General features: G+C 43.0%; 1 protein-coding gene across 1 annotated transcript; it reads left to right on the forward strand.

The window, feature by feature from the left end:
• Positions 1-937: 937 nt before the first annotated feature.
• LOC121361698 (merlin-like) lies at positions 938-17,584 on the forward strand. Its single transcript, XM_041482665.1, has 18 exons — positions 938-945; positions 2,102-2,219; positions 3,819-3,944; positions 4,303-4,425; positions 6,833-6,916; positions 7,308-7,376; positions 7,633-7,715; positions 8,385-8,460; positions 8,871-9,008; positions 10,647-10,721; positions 11,072-11,185; positions 11,581-11,703; positions 12,205-12,422; positions 13,290-13,392; positions 14,043-14,170; positions 14,702-14,852; positions 15,532-15,741; positions 16,706-17,584. The coding sequence occupies exons 1-18, from the start codon at positions 938-940 to the stop codon at positions 16,739-16,741; spliced, it is 1,983 nt and encodes a 660-aa protein (XP_041338599.1). The 3' UTR covers positions 16,742-17,584.

Below are 17,584 nucleotides of genomic sequence, written 5' to 3' on the forward strand. Positions count from 1 at the left end.
CTATAAATGCTGTATGATACAATTATTTACAGTTTTGAAAAAAATTGATGGAAAAGATCTTTGGAATGCAACAGGTTAAAATTTAATTTTGCAGATTAGAGATCAAAAAATGTCTGTGGTAATTTCCTGCTGGTGTGGATGCCCTCACATGATGCTCTCCCTGTCAATATTGCTGTGGTCATTTTGGGGATTTTCAATATTCCCTTTTTCCTTAATTCTTTGCTGTGCTAAGTAGAAAAGACCTGAGCTCTGCTCAGCTGGGTGCACTGAGCTGCCTAAATTATAGAAGAAAGTTTGTGGCAAGATCAGGTTTTCACTGTAAAATGTAATCCCTGAGGAGAAAGGTGCCCTGGAGTGATGGGATTTGGGCTCTGGGTGTGCTGCTCTTGCATTTCACTGGTTTTGGGTGGTGTGGCTCTCCTGGGCTGGTGGTGGCCACTGCCAGGAGGGACCAGCACTGGGGGAGTCCTTTGAGGGTTTGGGTGCCTCCAGTCTCCAGGACAATGCTGTCACATTGTTTTGGGGGGAAGTGCAGAAAGAGAAATGCCACTCTGTGCTTTTCCAGCACAGTAATGTCCTGATTACTGAATTTTCCTCAGTCTGCACCTTCATGAAGCCCATTATCCCTTGTCCTGAAGAGCAGCCATTACCATGTCTCACCACTCGTCCTTTCTCTTTCCAGCCTGTGCTTTCATCTCACCACAGGTGATTTTCTAGCCCTTGGACCTCTCCTTTGGACTCCAATTGTCTTCCCAGCTCCAGAAGTGGTGCCCTAAACTCAAACAAGACTTCAGCAGAAGCTCCACCAGAGGCAGCTGGAGGGAGAGGACTCCCCAACTCCCCAGTGGTGTCAGAAGGATGAATTTCCTCCTGAGCTCCTCTTCCCCGCTCTGAGTTGTCTCCATCACTTGTTCTCAGCTCTGCCTCTGATATCCCTATGATTTGGTAACTATTTTATCTCTTCTTCCCTGCCTCAACTTCCCTATAATCTGTAAAGAAAATATTCCATATCTGTTTCACCTCCTATTTAACCCCTCAAAATTTGTGGGGGGGTGGCACAAACAAAGTAAGTGGAAAAATCAATACATTTGCAAGCCAATTTAGAGCTCAGCAGAAAAAAAAAAAAGGAGCAAAATATTTTATGAAATCCTGGAAGGTGCAAGCAAATGGAAATTTTCAGTTTAAACTAGAGCTTTATTTTGGAATTCCTCAAGGGGAGATTGGAATTCTGCCACACTGTAATAGTCTTGTATTGCAGGAAACCAGGAATGCCTCAGTCTCTTGCCCTGTACAGTTCACAGATTCTCACTACATTATACAAGTTTGACCTGTTAATTTTGTAAAGTAAAAAGAAGCAAAAACCTTTACAGGCTGATTTCCTGTGCTCAGAAAGAAATGCCTGAGAACTGCCTGGAGCAGATTCACACCATCATTTAACTCCAGCTTTCAATATTTGCTTTCCACAAGATTCTTGTGCCTGTGGAAGCAGCATCTCCTCAATTTTTTGGGTGGCATGGAGGTGATTACATTTAGAATAGAAGATTGCTGATGGAATTTTCCGTTAGCTTCTGCAAAATTAAATTAATTTCACGAGACTTCACTGGGAAAATTCCTGTTCTAAATTACTTTTATCATTGTGAGTGAATAGCACAAGAGAATGTGGTAAATTCAGCTGAATTTCAATGCATGTATTCTTGGCATTTGTATAATTTCAGGGAGTTAAAACCTCATGTTATAAAGAAATCCAAGTTTAGTTGCTGAAGGAGCCATAACTGATGGGAAAGGACTGTGTTGGATTTGATAGAATAAAGTTTAGCTGCATTTTCTGGTGTTCTACTGAGTGGAGATGCTGCAGAGACCCTTGAGAAAGAGAATTTTGTTTGTGATAGGCAAAATCTGAGAAAAGACAGCAATAACATTTTCTGAGCAACTTCCTTTAAGGAGCAAACTAATTTAAAAGGTTTTTTTTTCCAACATCCTTATTAGCCATAAAAAATGCATCTCTAACGGTGAATTTATTCTGCATGTTTGGACTCATCCAACTTTGGAATCTAACCAAGAAAATGCTGCTGAATTTCCATCCCTCAATGTTTGATTTCAGGTGTGGCTGCCCTCATCAGCTGAAAAATATGTCCATCCGAGGCCTGAAGAAGAAACAACCAAAGACTTTCAAAGTCAGGATTATAACAGTGGATGCTGAGATGGAGTTCAGCTGTGAGGTGAGAGTGCCAGCAGGTGCTGGGGAGCTGGGGAGTGCCCTTTGTGTTAGCAAGAAATGGGAAAAATTCAGATTATCAGCTTGTGGATGGTCATAAAACTGATCTGTTATTTTTATAAATAATGGATTATTTAATTGCAGGTGTGTTTTTCTCTTAACTCTGTTCAGAATTTAAAGCTGTTTGCATGAAATCCATTTGACTGGAACAGCTAAATTAATACTAAAACTGCTTTCTTAATTCCAATTGTTTGTAAGGATCCTATTTCTCCATGAAATTTTTTTTTTTTTTTGGAACTGACACAGCTCTTTAAGACACTTCCAGCTTGGATAAACTGGTCAGAGCTGGTGCTAAGATGTTGATAAAATAATTTATAAACTGGTACTTTTGTTGAGCTGGGACATTCTCTATCAATTTGCCATTTATAAACTCCAGTTCTTTACCTGCAGTGGATGTTTGGATCTCTGGGCAGAAGAGAAAAAAGGATTGATGAAAGAGCTGGCAGTTCTATTAATTATGGCTGATAAATTAATTAGGGAAATCATGGCTGGGGAAAAATAAATGATCGATTGCTAAATAAATTGGGCTGCACTATTGAAAGGATAGAACTGTCCCTGATTAATTAATTCCTAATCATCCAGCAAAAGCAAAACAAGACACACAAGTATTTTGGGGAGTTAGAAAACTCAGTTCCAGTGGGACTGGCAGTTTTAGTGAGACCTGACTGCTCTGTGAGCCATTTAATGTAATTTATTAGGTTAGAAACAGGATAGATTAATCTTGTATGACTTACTGCTCTGGAGTACTTGCAGGCAGAATTGTGGAAATAAAGGATTTGGAAAATCTGATTTAGAGATCAGAGTCCTTGTTAACAAATAGTGTATTCCTTCCTTTGCTACCTCTCCTTTCTCCCCAGACACTGCTCTTTTGCTGGATGATTTTCAGCTTTCCACTCCAATACTGCCTAAAAGTTCATTTTTTTTTTCTTTTTGCCACTCAGTTTTTAGTTTTAACAATCAGATAAAATCATCTTGCTGTGAAATGTGGTGAAACAGATGAGCAGCCTCTTTGGTGAAGAGAGCAAGGCATCAGACGTGTGTGAATTTGGGACCTTGAATCAAAGTTTGCTCTCTGTGGCTGCTAAATTGAAATGAAAGCATTTAAGAAGACTCATTTAAATCAGAGTAGGATAAAGGCTTGGCCTGGTGCCACTGAAATACCTGAGGGGTGTGAAAGGTGTTCTCATTGTTCAGCATTCCTACCCCGTGTCCTGATTTGATTTCCCCTGGCTTTCTCTCAGTCTCTCCAATTTGTATAAACCATTGAGTCAAAATTTTGGACAAATATTAATAAAGACTTGCCACATCCCACGGAATCAATAATACAATCCTCATTCCCTCAAGTGCTTGGTGGTTAAATGCCTCCAGCTGCTCTCTGGATGTGTCTGGAGAGGGAGAGGAGGTGGAACACAGCAACTCTGACAGCAGCAAGAATATTTCATTAAAAACCTAAAGGTGAAATAAGATTTCATAGGAGGAAGGGCTCGAATGGAGCAAATTCATTTAGGATATACATGTTTTTCTTGATTTTTCTCTCTCTCAGATGAAGTGGAAGGGAAAGGATTTGTTTGATCTGGTGTGCCGAGCCCTTGGTTTAAGGGAGACCTGGTTCTTTGGCTTGCAGTACACAATTAAAGGAATGTGCACCTGGTTAAAGATGGACAAAAAGGTACAGGAGACAGAATGGGTGGCAATTAATTATTTACTTCTATAAATATTGACTTTCTGGAGCACGAGAGCTAAAGGGATGTGTTCCATGACAACTCAGAATTTGACATGGTAGCTTTTCTTAAGGTGAAAATAGGATTATTTGCTCTGATTGCTTCTATCCCATTTGACCTGCAGCCTCCCACACTAATCACCACTGATTGCTGTTAGATTAAAGATCAGAATTACCCTTCCCTCTAAAATATGGGAAGGCTTTAAGTGGATTATTGGCTGCTTTCTGATTTTCCTTAGGAATATTATCTTGAGACACTCATGAATCCTTTTTGCTGCTGATTTGATTTTATTTTATCTGTAAACAGGTTTTGGATCAAGAAATCCCCAAAGAAGATCCCATTAGCTTTCATTTTTTGGCTAAATTCTACCCAGAGAAGGTAGAAGAGGAACTCTTACAGGAAATTACCCAGCATTTATTCTTCCTTCAGGTCAGGAACCGTTTTGAACCATGAATTCCTTCTGTATTTTCCCCAGTCCTTTCGCATTGTCTTTGATCTTGTTGGCAGCTCAGGATAATTTTGCTTGCTTCAGCTGTATCAAGACCTTTGTAGACATTGTTTTTATGAAATACAAACATCTCTCCTGCCTCCTGTGGGTTTGTGTCCAGGTGAGCTGAATGTTTGATCTTCTGCAGGTTTTTGTGACAACACCCAGCAGTTTGGGGGATAATTCCAAACCTGAATATTCCAGGCTTGTTTTGCTCCTTAATATGTGTTAAAAAAATTAAAATTCCATGCAAAGCTGGAACTGCTGGAAGAACTGTGAGGCTTTTGGAGAGATTTTGTGCTGGAGAGCAAAACCTCCAGAAAACAAGGACTCCCTAAACCTTCATTTTGGATTGTAGGGACAAAAGATCATGGAATTTGATAGGCATTCTGAAATCCAGGTTTGTTCACATGGCAAGGCTTGAGAGGAGCAGAGCAGCAGACACCATTTGAGCTCCATCAAAAAGGAGATGAAGGAGCAAATTCTTGGAGCTTTATCAAAAATAAAGATGGATGAACCAGGAAAAGCTCCACAGATGAGTTTGGCATGGTCAATTCCCATGTCTGGGGCATCCAGCTTCTCTCCTGAGTTGCTCTGGAGTCCCTCTGGAAGTTTCAGCCCCTGGAGTGTTGCTTTATTCCAGCAGGATGAGTCTGTGCAGGTAGCTGGGATAAATTCAGTCTGCAGCTGGAAATAAACCCAGTAAATTCCCTTGTTCCTTGAGGAGGATGTGCTAATGAAATACTGGGGAAATGCTGCAGCTCTGAGGGTTCATAAACCCACCAGAACTTCATCCAGAACCTTCAACCACTTGGCACATTATTTCTTGAGCTAATTTTGGAAAGGAATGAGGACAGCAGAACTCTTTTCCTACTCTTTTAATCCTGATTTTTCCTTTTTTTTTTTTTTCTTTTCTGCTTGAACCTGCCTTAACTAGCAGGTATGCAATTAGCAAATTCTTCTCATTCCAAAGTAGGCAAACAAGGCTGAAACAAATTGGAACTTGCAAAGTTTCCTGACTGTAAGAACTTCAGCTCACACCTGGATGCTAATAGGAAAAACATGTTCAGACATCTGGATGCCTAAATATTTCAGCTCTCCTGACTCTTCAGACCTTTGCAAATTAATGTGGCATAAATGCCTGAATAAATGTCAATGACTAAAGCTAAATATTGGCTGCTTAAAGATGAGGTAATTTATTGCTTCTTCATGAAGTTTCACAAAAAATCCTTGTAAAAACTGATCAGGAAAAAAACAAACAAACAAACCAACCCAGACACTTATGGGAGATTTATCCACATTGTTCTAAATTCTGGACTATGATTTGCACTGTGGAGAATGAAAGCTGGAGCTTTCCAAATTGGAAGAAAATATTTCCATTCTTTCCATTTTAACAGCTTAGAAAGAATGTTCCCTGCACTGTAACTCAGCTTCACAGATTGTGCTCACCAGGGACTAAATTTAAAAGCAAAAACTTTCTTGGTGGTTCATTTCAGTTTCCAGCACCTACAGAGGTGTGTTTGTGAACAGAACTTGTGCTAGCTCAAGTCATTTTTCTATTTGGAAGTGTTTAAGACTGTGAACTATGCAAAATTTTGTTGTCTTGTGCTTGTTCCTAAGCTAAATACCCCTGAGAGGAGGATTTGGGAAGATTAATTTCCCCTTCCCTCTTTAGGTTTTCAAACAGAAATTGCACAACTGATTTAAAATCAAACAACACCTTGCAAGCTATAACACCTCTGCTCTTGGTAGCACCACAGGTTATTAAAATGAAAATAATGTTGAAAGACTCTTTAGCATTGTCTGATTGTGCTTAGACCACTGAAAATGAATAAATGAAGTGCTTTATTATTCAGCTTCTCTTTTGAGAGTCTCCTTTATTCTCTCATTCTGGAAAGCTGGAGAACATTTCTTATGATTTTTATATGCCAGCTGCACAGCTCTGAGTCTGCTCTGCTTGGACCTGACCTCCAGAGCTCCCTCCCAAGCTAAAATCTGATGTCTGATGTGATGCAAAGCTGACTTTTCCAAAGGCAGGAAAAAGAAAAAAGGATTGTTAAAAAAAATGAAGCGCAGACAATAAAATTGATGTTTTATAGGATTTTCTTTTCTTGGACTCCTTATGTAAGTGTGTGGAGAGAGCTGACTGGCATTTTTGGTCTCATTAAATGCACTGCTAACTAAAGGCTTCCTGTGTTCCTGAATGCCAATTTCTTGTTGCTGTTATTAACTCCTAAAGGTGATATTTGGTGCCAAGTTCTAGTGTGGGCATGTCTGCTTTCATTTCAAGCCTGACTTAAGTCCTGACTTTGAGCTTCTTGAACTTGCTCCCTTTTTCTGTTGGTTTAGGTTAAGAAGCAGATCCTGGATGAGGAAATCTATTGCTCACCAGAAGCTACAGTTTTACTGGCTTCTTATGCTGTTCAGGCCAAGGTTTGTGCATAGAAAATCTCTTTTTTAATTGACTTTTTTCTGGTTTAACCCAACACATCTACATGGTGGTGTGTAAAACACAGCAGAGTTAAAATTTGCTGGTAAAGTTGGTCATCCTTGGAGGTACAAGCACAACTAGGAAAAAAAAAACATTAAATGCCACTACAAGGATTTTTTTCTATGCTTCTGCAATTTAAGGGATTTATTTGGGCCTAACATTTTAGTGTAATCTTTCTGGAAGGATCTTCCATGGACTGCTCAGATGAGGGGATGTGTGCAGGGGAACCAAAATAAAATCTGCCTTAAGCTTTTACTTCAAACTGTGCAAGGAACAGCTCCCTCTGCATTCTACCTCTAACAAACTGAAATAACTCTTTTTTTTTTGGGACAGTATGGTGACTACGACCCAAATTTCCACGAGCCAGGCTTTCTAGCCCATGATGAGCTGTTGCCCAAAAGGGTGAGTCTTATTTGATACAAAATCAAATCTTTGAATCTCCTTTTTGCAGTACAAAATCTTTGAATCTTCTTTTTGCAGTGCAAAATCTTTCAGTCTCTTTTTTGCAGTGCAGATATTGCTGGGGATTAATCAGAGCATTAAAAACTCTGCAAAATGCCCAAGCTGTGAGCTGCACCTCTGCATTCACTTTGCTTGGGAGAGGCAGAACTTGGATTTGGATCTTCCTAGGGATCCAACCTCCCTCCTTCTCCTGCAGGTGCTCAGGCAGTACCAGCTGACAGCAGAGATGTGGGAAGAGAAGATCACTGCTTGGTATGCTGAGCACAGGGGTATTGCCAGGTAGGAAATCTTTGTATTTCCTGGAAACCCCATACATTTATTTATGGGATTTGTTGTTTTCAGTGTAATTCAGCCTGTCTGGAAAGCTAATTAAACAGTAAATAGGATCTGTTAGCACCCAGAGGCAGCTTTTCCTAATATTTGGGTTCTGTTTATTTCTGTTCTGGAGGCTTCTTAGCATTATTTTTATTGAATATTTTCCTAAAGATTTACTGATTTACTTTGAAGGGAGAAGAAAAGTAGGTGGAGAGATTCTCCCTCTTCTTTGGCCATGGCCAAGAGCTCTGTCCAATACTCATTTCTCAATGAACTCTATTTCCTGAAGGAAATACATTCATGGAAAACAATGGAAGGGTGGTTTTCCAAGACATGGAGTGGCAAAACTAACACAGGGATAAGACTTTTAATGAATTTTAATGAAGATTACACTATCCATGAGTCATCTTTTGAAATAGGTGCAACTTCTATTCTTTGTTATTCTTTATTTTATTCTTTATTCTGTCCAGATGCTGTTTTTATTATCCTTTTTTTTTCTATTATTGAGAGCAAGATGGCAAAACTAAGTTTGTACAAAGGGTCAGATTGCCTCTTCTTTTCTAAATGGGAAATGGAGTCAGCCAGGAGAGAAAGGCTGGAAGGGCATTTCATAATCATGGCTTTATTCTCCAGGGATGAAGCTGAGATGAACTATCTGAAAATTGCCCAAGACTTGGAAATGTATGGTGTCAATTATTTCCCAATTGCTGTAAGTGCCTTATTTTAGCAGTTTTTACTTGCTGCAGGTGATGGTGCTGTCCTTTTAAAATGCTCCAGGGAGTTTGGAACTGGGACTCCTGACTTCTGGTTTTGTTCTGACTTGGTTTTCTTGCCTGCTAAATAAGCAGGTGAATAAAACAGTTAGGATTAATATTTTACTACCTGACAAAAGTTTTGAGTAACTCCAGGTATGGAATAGGAAGGAGAAATAGTTTGAGTTGCTATAAGCAGCCTAGAGGACTGAGTTTATTATTACCAGTGACAGCATCCATAATGTTTTATATAAACACCAACTGCCTAAAATACTTACAAATATCAATATATTAAAATAGATGCATCTCCTCTATGGTTGTTTAATGTCATCAAAAATGCCGTTTACTGATCTCTCTTGTTTTTTAGCAAAATAAAAACCACACAGATCTCCTGCTTGGAGTTGATGCCAAAGGTATTCATATCTACAGCATTAATAACAGGTTCTCCCCCAATAAATCCTTTGAGTGGAGCTCTATCAGAAACATTTCCTGTAGTGAGAAAGAGGTATGATGGCTTTGATGTATTATTCTTTTTCCACGGGCATGGGTGTGGACTGGGATTCTTGGAACAGGCTGAAAGCTTGCTCTGTTGAAATAATTTGGGGGAGAAGGGGAAAATCCTGGGGAGCTTTGTTACAAAACTAAAAATAACAGCCCTGCCTTGCAGATGAGCTCGAAACCTTGGTTCCCCGAGGCTGCTCTGAGCTCTGACTCTGTGCTGGCTCCTTCCCTGCTGCTTGGCCTTTGCAAAACAAATGTGTTGATCTCTGAAAAAGACAGATATTATGAATGCCACCGTGCCTGCCTTGCTCAGTTATCCCAGCAGGAATTCCATGATCCATAAAACCTAAATGCTGTTTGCGCACACAGAAGTCCTTGCAGCTGAGCCTTGGAGCCCAGTGGCAAGAGGAGACATGCAGGGAGGGATTAATGGTTTTCTGCCAGTTTGTTGGGACATGATTTCACTCCCCACCACTGCAATTTCACTGTGAAGCCCAGCTTTTGCTTCTAGAAAAGGAAGGAGTGGGGAAAATTTATTCTCAGTCCAAATCATGGGCTGTGTGGAAGGCTGTAATCAGAAAAAACAAACCCAGGGAAACTGCAGTGGTACTGGAATACCTGGAATTTGTCAGCCAAAGGGCAGCACAGCCTGTTCCATTTTCTGTGGGACTTTTGGAAAACAGCCCACAGAAACTGAGATCAAAAATTGAGATGAGATTTTAGATTCATATCCATTAAATCAGAGGGGACTACAGGTTTGCTGCCTCCAAAACAATTTTGGTCTCTGATATCATCAAACTTCGTCTGAGATGTGTGAATAAACTGCTTTAACTCCCTTTTGGGGAAATTGGGCAGCCCTATGTTTAAGGTTCACTTTATTCAGTGACACATCACAGCCTTGCTCCTCAAAAGGCAGCCAGTCATTACCTAGAGGGTGAAAGGAGCTCTAGGACATGATCCTGGACATGACTCAGATGCCCTGGAATTATACAGGAATTACCTTGCAGATGAATTAGAGGAACAGAGTGCCAGGGAACCCATGAGGAACAGAAAACATGGCCTTAAAAAAAAAAAAAGTCCATATTTTGTTCTGCAGCCAAACAGAGCACAAGGTATGGAGTGGAGCACTGAGCTGGCAGCAGGACAACCCTGCCTGGCCTCTGGGAACAGCTTGGGACTGAGACAGTGAGGAAGTCTCCAGGACTTTGACCTGCTGCTCTGAGGAACAAGTCCTTAGGCCCTTGGCACATTTGTTTATCCCTTCAATTGTTGCTGTTCTGAGAGGTGTTTGACATTTCCCTAGCTTTAAGGCCATGCCTGCTTCTAGGAGTTGCTGCTGTGTCCTGTTCTCCTGATACCCAGGGCTTGTTCCAGAGCTCTGGGGACAGTGCACAGCTGGCACCAGGAAAACCCCCATCTACACTGCCACTGGGCTGGGCCTGGGATTTATCCTGCAACACAGCTTGATTCTATGAACAAAAACAGTTTTACATTACCCTGTCCCTATCTGTGGCATAAATCACTGCTTCCCCAGAGAGAAGTGGAGATGAGCTCAAGTTTGCATTGGTTTTGATAGTTTCAACTTACTTTCCTCCTCATTGTGCTTACTTTCTTTTTTTTTTTTTTCCTTTTTCTTGTGTAGTTAACTATTAAACCCCTTGACAAAAAAGCAGAAGTCTTCAAGTTCTTCTCCTCTCAGCTCAAAGTGAACAAACTGGTGAGTGAGCTGCTTTCCTGCTTTAAAGCTGAGCCTGGTGATACTGACGGAGAAATATTGTTTGTAAACAAAAGGGTGATATTGGGATCTCAGCCTAGATCAGCCTGTGTAATTCAGGAAAATGGGATCAGAGGGAGATGAAGGACAGAAGGAATCTCTCATCCTGTTACAAATTTACCTGAGCTGTTGTGTGCCTGGCTGTGAGCCTGCCCTGGGTTCTGATTTTCTTGGAGCTGCCAGCACTTGTGCTGAAGTCAGAATTGTCCTGTGAGACCAGTGTGGGCCTCTTTGTCCCTCTGGCAGGGGCACAAATGCATCAAAACCCCATTTTCTGTGCCTTTCCTATCCAGATTTTCCAGTTGTGCATTGGAAACCACGACCTATTTATGAGGAGGAGAAAAGTGGACTCCATAGAGATCCAGCAAATGAAAGCACAAGCCAGGGAAGAAAAAGCTAGAAAAAAGGTAGATTTTTCCTGCTCCTTTGTTGTTGAAGACAGTGATTATTACTGCAGCTCTGCCCTTGCTGCTCCTGTATTCCATCAATGTGTGTGTGGGAGGTGAGGAAGTGCAGCAGGATTGAATGTGGGAACATCTCTGGCATCTGAGGAGGTCAGAGGTGTTTGTGTGGAGAGATGATCCCAAAGATTTGGGGCACAAACCAGATCAATCCAAGGGCTCTCACAGGAGCCTGAAATAACCAGGAGTGTCTGCCTGAGGAGTTCACTGCTGCAAAGCTCAGGCAGCTCCAGCACCTCTGGGTGAGCTGGAGGGCAGCCCCTTCTTCATTTGATGCATTTCACCCAGGCCCAGGTGAGGTTCTGCTGCAATCCCACCAATATTGCTCATCCTGCTTCCAGATGGAGAACCAGAGGCTGGCCAGGGAGAAGCAGCTCCGAGAAGAAGCTGAGAGAGCCAAAGAAGAGCTGGAAAGGCGCCTTTTCCAGCTGGAAGATGAAGCCAGGCAGGCCAACGAGGCCCTGGTGAGTTACATTGAATATTCTTGTGCTTGATGGGCTTTCTTAGTTTGGAAACAGGATTTTTTTGACACCAGGAATGGTAGCTCAGACAAGGCTGGAGAGTTTCTGATCACTGGTGGAAAGGGCATGCAGGAATCCCTGGAAAACCCTGATCTGCCATAATCTGTGAGCCGTTCCCTCCCTGTATTTGGCTCACAGGGCTCTCTTCAGGCTAAGAGTGGGGCATAGGAAACAGTCTTGGAGCTGAAACTGGGAGAAAGAGGCAGCTGAAGGGGCTGGCTTCAGCTTTGTCCAGCTCCAAGATTTTTCTCCTTCCTTTGCAGAGGTGAGACACAGGAAATTCTGGAGCAGAGGAGGAACATTAGATCCTTAAATTGTTGGGTTTTTATTTAAGAAATAATATTTTATCACTTAGTGAAAGATGTCGCCTGCCTGCCTGCCTGCAGGGGTGATTTTGGAAGCTCTAGATAAGGAGAAAAATAAAGAAAAATTCTTTCTCCTCAGCTCCGATCCCAGGAAGCAGCAGAGCTGCTGGCTGAGAAAGCCCAGATTGCAGAAGAAGAGGCCAAGCTGCTGGCCCAGAACGCTGCAGAGGCCGAGCAGGAGCGCCAGAGGCTGGAGATCACAGCTCTGAAAAGCAAGGAGGAGAAGCGGCTGATGGAGCAGAAGATGCGGGAGGCGGAGCTGATCGCCGTGAAGCTGGTGAAGGAGTCTGACAGGAGGTGGGGTTTGCTTCCCCGGCTCTGTGTGCTCTCAGCTGGGCTGCAGGGAGTGCTGCTTTCCTCAGAGCCCAGCCCAGGAGGGAGGAATTATTTCTGAAGTGACACTGCAGAGGGACTAAGCCTCCTTGTGCCTTGTTTGTTCCACCTGGGTACTGCTGTTGTATTGCAGGTCAAGCTTACAGAGGATCAGATGCAAAGCTTGTTTAGCAAGAAAGAGAATGTTTGGCAAGAAAGAGATGTTTACCAAGAAAGATCCAGAATGCAGAAGCATCTTCTGTTTAGTGTTATCAAATGAGCACTGGCTACCTATCTAAATTTACTCTTTATAGCCTGTGAGATATGAGGCTGTTTTCATTCATTAGTACCAAGTGAATGGTCTCTTGTTTTCCTTTCAGGTCTTTAAGAAGTGTAAAACCAGGTAAACTCATGTGGAATATAAACAACTCTGAGTGTTTGCATGTTCCCTGAACATGCAGAGCAGGCCAGTGTTGACAGAGGATTTTTAACCCTGTTCTTAAGAAATCCTTCTACTTGTTTTAGGATGCTGCCAAGAAACTTGCCAAAATAAAGAGCAACCTCTCCCCACCTCAGGGAGGATCTCGTGGCCTGGAGAGAATCTGTATCAGCCAGTTGTAACTGAGCCCATGGAAATTAGGAGTAGGAAAATCATGGTACTTCAGCCACTTTGTGCAGGAGTGTCTCTGTCCTGCTGTGTCCAGTCAGTTCTCCATGTGAGCATCCTCCCATGAGCGCCTTAGTGTAAAGATAACACAGTGGTGGACTTGTTCTCTGGAAGGTAGTGAGCTCTGAAATCCATGTGTTGGTTGGAAACCATCAGCCATTCCCCTCAGGATGTTTCTCTTGCAGAGCCAAGGAAGCAGAGCACCTGAAGCAGGACCTGCACGAAGCCCGGGAGGCCGAACGCAAAGCCAAGCAGAAGCTCTTAGACATAACCAGGCTTAATTATCCTGTAAGTTCTGCTCCACTGGGCACCACTTCATCCTCAGGGATAGTCAGGTATTGATGACATTTTTATAGCCCCCATCAAGCTGAGTAGTGGCATGGCTGCATCCAGCTGGGGGACAAACTGGTGAGGAAAAGCAGTGTAGCGAGGGTGGAAGCTGGGTTTGTTCAGGGTGGTAAGAAAGGCAAGGCAAGAGTTAAAACCAGAACTGATGATGTTCTTAGGGAGCAGAGCCTGTCTTGCCTTCATGCCTAACTCGTGGTGCCATTCAGCCAGGCAGTTTTTGTGGACAGGGTTGTGCTGAGCCAGCTGTGTTATCCTGGCACATCCATCTGTCTTTAGGCAAAGCAGGTGAAGTTGTCTCCAGCAAGAAGACACTGCTGAAGGTCTGTGCCCCAACTCCCTCTTCTGCTCCAGCCCTGCTGAGGCTGGGTTTTCATTCTCTGCTGAAATAGAAACACTGCAGCCAGGATAAATCTCTGCTCTTGGATCTGTGGGTTGTGGACTTCATCTGGGTGCAAGGGAAGGGCTGCAGGAGAATCTGTGTCTCCGAAACTTAGGAAATAGCTCAACATGGCACTCTTGCAGAACTGAGGAGATAAATCCCAAATCAGCCCATCAGATCTGACTGACAGTGCTTGTGTTGCCTCTTCCAGCACATGGCCAAGTACCCCCAGTACTGCCCAGGTGACAACAGAGATGCCAACTTTGACAAGGGATCCATCAAGCTGGATTTGAAGGACATCGACCTCAAGAGACTCTCCTTTGAGATAGAGAGAGAGAGGTATCAGCGTGCTTGTGGTGCAAATTAATAAGGCAATGAAATCTTTGGGAATCACTGTTCATCTTTAAATAATTGGGATGTGCATGTGGCTGGAGGCCTTTTGCTGAGCTGGTGTGGGTGATGTCTGTGTCACACTGGCTTTTCTCACAGGGGAAGGGTTTTTTGGTGGCATCAAGCCATGATAAATCCAGAACCTTCTGTTTTAGGGAGGGACAAAGCACCTTGCTGAACCAACAGCATGTGAGAGGACAGAAGTTTCCCTCTAGTGCTAAAGTGTGGAATTGCTGGGAGCTGATCCATCAGACATCCCTTAGTCTGGGAGGAAATGCTTGGTGAAAAGTTAGGAAGCAGAAAGGAGAGAAGTGAACTCCCTTGTCACTGGGTCAGGGGAGCCAGGCTGGCATTGCCAGAGTTCATTTTACTTATAAAACATAAAATGAAACAAAAGCCAACTCTCCTCCTTCCACAAACACCTGTTCTTGAGTTAAATTGTGCCACCCTAAACCTTTTGCCTCCAATGTGTGCACTCAGGCTGGACTACTTAGAAAACAGCAGGAAATTCGAAGATCGACTGAAAGAACTGAAGTCTGAAATTCATGCTCTGAAACTGGAGGAAAAACAGGCTGGGCTTTACAGTCACTGGAATGAAGTCCTGGGCTCCTTGGATCGCTCCTTAGGAAGTGTAAGAACCCCAAATCCCTACCCCTTTCTCCAGCATGAGCCCCAAAATGGAACAGTGTGTTTGTGTCCCAAAGGGAGCTGCTCTATTCCAGTCCAAGCCTTCACTGCCCTTGATGATAAAATATTAGAATCATGAGCACTTTTAGAGGAAAATTAATGTCAAAACAAAATCTTAAGGCCTTTTTTTCCTGCACTGAATACCAGGAGCATCAGCAAAAAATAATCCTTTCATTTTATGATTATGAAATCAGGGTTTAAGGTCTTGGAGCAAATGAAATTGTTGTGACTAACACATTTAAATGTGGTTTCTTACAGTTTGCTTCACATTCTCATTCATGTGCTTTGTGGTTGCTGAAAGTCATAATAGCCTTGGTGTATTTTTTTTTAAGGCAATGAGGAACTAGACCCAGATTTTTGTCATAAGTTGCTTGTTATTTAAATAAACTCTTTGGCTTCTTCCTGCAGCAGGGCAGGAATAGGGCTGGCTTTGTCTGCAGGTTGTTCCTCATGTAACAAAAATGGCTCTGAGTCAATGGTTTTTTAGAGACAGAAGGGAGGCTTGAAAAATGATGAGGAAAGATGGCCTTTATTTTCTGACTACTCATCTGATGTTCTTTTTGGCTTAATGAGTGTTGATATAGAGAGTGCATTAAATTTCCATGTGCTCTGTTCTTTTAAAGGCCCCATCATGGATGAAAACCTTCGAAACTGGAGATGCCGTGGATGTAAATCTTCAAAGACCTTTCCCTGCTTACTTGTTAAACACTGCAAGCAGCTGGCCCTGCACCAACAAAATTCAGCACATGGTGCCAGTGGAAAAGTCATCTTCCCAAGCCAATTCCTTGGCTGCCAACAGTGTGGGCACAGGAACCAGAAAACAGATTATAAAGGTAATCAGATTCGTAAGTAAATTCCTAAATGTTGCCTAAAAGTTGAGAATTCAGAGAGGGTGACTGCCTGTAGGGACCTGGTTTGTCCTGCTCTGTCCCAGCCTCACAGCTGACAAGGCTTTTGCAGGATTTTGGAGCCCCTGGTGCTGGCACATCATTCAGGAATGTTTATAACTCGAGGCTGCCTGTTTTTTCTCACTTCTGATCTAAGCTGGAGTGCAAAGCTGTAAGCCTTGGTAAATGAAGCAGAGATGTCTGTACACAGTAGGAGGATCTGTGTTAAATTTTATTTGTATCAGCCAGACTTGGAAATGAGAAATGTGCTCCCAGGTATAGAGAGCTTAAAACATACTGTGCCTGTCTTCTGCTTTTAAAAGGCAGGGAGGGAGAGACCAATAAATCCCCAGGATTCCCAACAGCTCAGTTCTCTTCCATGTGCTCCCTGTCAAAGAGGCCTGAAGAGCAATGAGCTGGGTGTCAGGAGAAAAGAAGCTGCTTTGAAATGTCACTGGGCTGGAGAATGAGGAAGAGCTGGAAGGAAATGTGGTCTGGAACAGTGGGAAGGAAATCAGCTGTCTGTAGGCAATGCTAATTGGGCAAGGTATTGGGAATGGGGAAAAACCACAGCAAATCCATCAGGCTTCTGAACGAAACTGGAGGGGTTTAGGGCCAATTGAATATAACATTTCTGACTATAACATTCAATGCCTCCTTCAGGGTTGGTGTGCTTAGAACTAAAGGACACAGCTGAGTGCAGCAGCAGCTGAGGGAGCAGCTCTTTCTGAGGCAACAGAAGCAACTTTTAAGACTAAACTCAGGGGCGAGGCAAATTTGTTTAAAGAAGGAAGAAAAAACTATTGCAGAGCATCTTGCAAAAGGCTCCAGAGTTGGAGGAGAGAAAGACCCAGAGCAAAGGGAGTTACTTTAAGCCAGCACTAATTCTTCCTCTTTGATTTGCCTGCAGGTTCAGCAGCATGACTCAGATGTGATCTACATTTGAAGCCCCTTGTTTCCTTGCCAGCCTGCTGGGACTGGTGGCCTTTTTGCCTCTGTGGGGACACTTGGGCAGCTCTGGCTGCTGCCAGGTGTGACAGACAAGGCATTGTGGATCCAGAGCTGCCATCCAGCTCCCAGGCAAGTGCCATCAGCTGGGAATGCCACAAGTGCCCCCAGTGTGGCTGGGAGCAGTGCAAAGCCAGAGGAAATGTTGTTTACTGCCTGTGCACTTTGGAAGGAACACTTCAGACTTTGCTAAAACCCTTCCTCCCCCAGGTGTTTCACACACTTAGAGCTTTGCTGCTGGAGGAAGGATGTGAGGCAGCAAGTGCCCAGGAGGTGTTTGGGATGAGAAAATAGAACACAAGCTTGGTGTTTATCTCCACAACAGACTAATTATGTTTTTGGTCCAGTCCCTGGGACATGACTCCCACAGAGCTGCTTGACGTTTTAGTGTTTGCCTGCCAAGTATTTTCCTTCTCCTCCCCAAACATTTCTTGGTTCACTTAATTGATTTGCATTTCTCTGTGAGAAATCTCAGCTTTTAATTCCAGATGCAGAAGTGGACATCTTCAAGTACTTCCCATTCCTGGGGGAATCCTTTGTTTGGAATGCAGAGCTTCTGTTCTTCCAGTCCCTGACCAGATCAAGCATTTTCTGCTCGAGCAAACTTTGCATACATTAACTGCCTTCCCACTTCTGTGCAGCACAGCTCCCAAATTAGACAAAGACAAAAGATGCTGTTGGTGTCTGCTAAAGTGGGACTTGTTTCTGGTGGAGAGGTGCATGCAGCTAAGTGCCTGCCTCATTAGTAAAACCCACTTGCATTTTCTGGTTTTGTGTGTGT

Source organism: Pyrgilauda ruficollis, unplaced genomic scaffold (genome assembly GCF_017590135.1).
Source record: "Pyrgilauda ruficollis isolate IOZ18807 unplaced genomic scaffold, ASM1759013v1 scaffold59, whole genome shotgun sequence".
Taxonomy (NCBI): Eukaryota; Metazoa; Chordata; class Aves; order Passeriformes; family Passeridae; genus Pyrgilauda; species Pyrgilauda ruficollis.

Excerpts from the sequence above, each read along its gene's own strand:
- LOC121361698 (XM_041482665.1), top strand. Across the intron at positions 7,377-7,632 it reads ATGAGCTGTTGCCCAAAAGG|GTGCTCAGGCAGTACCAGCT; the intron begins GTGAGTCTTATT and ends CTTCTCCTGCAG. Across the intron at positions 13,393-14,042 it reads TAACCAGGCTTAATTATCCT|CACATGGCCAAGTACCCCCA; the intron begins GTAAGTTCTGCT and ends TGCCTCTTCCAG.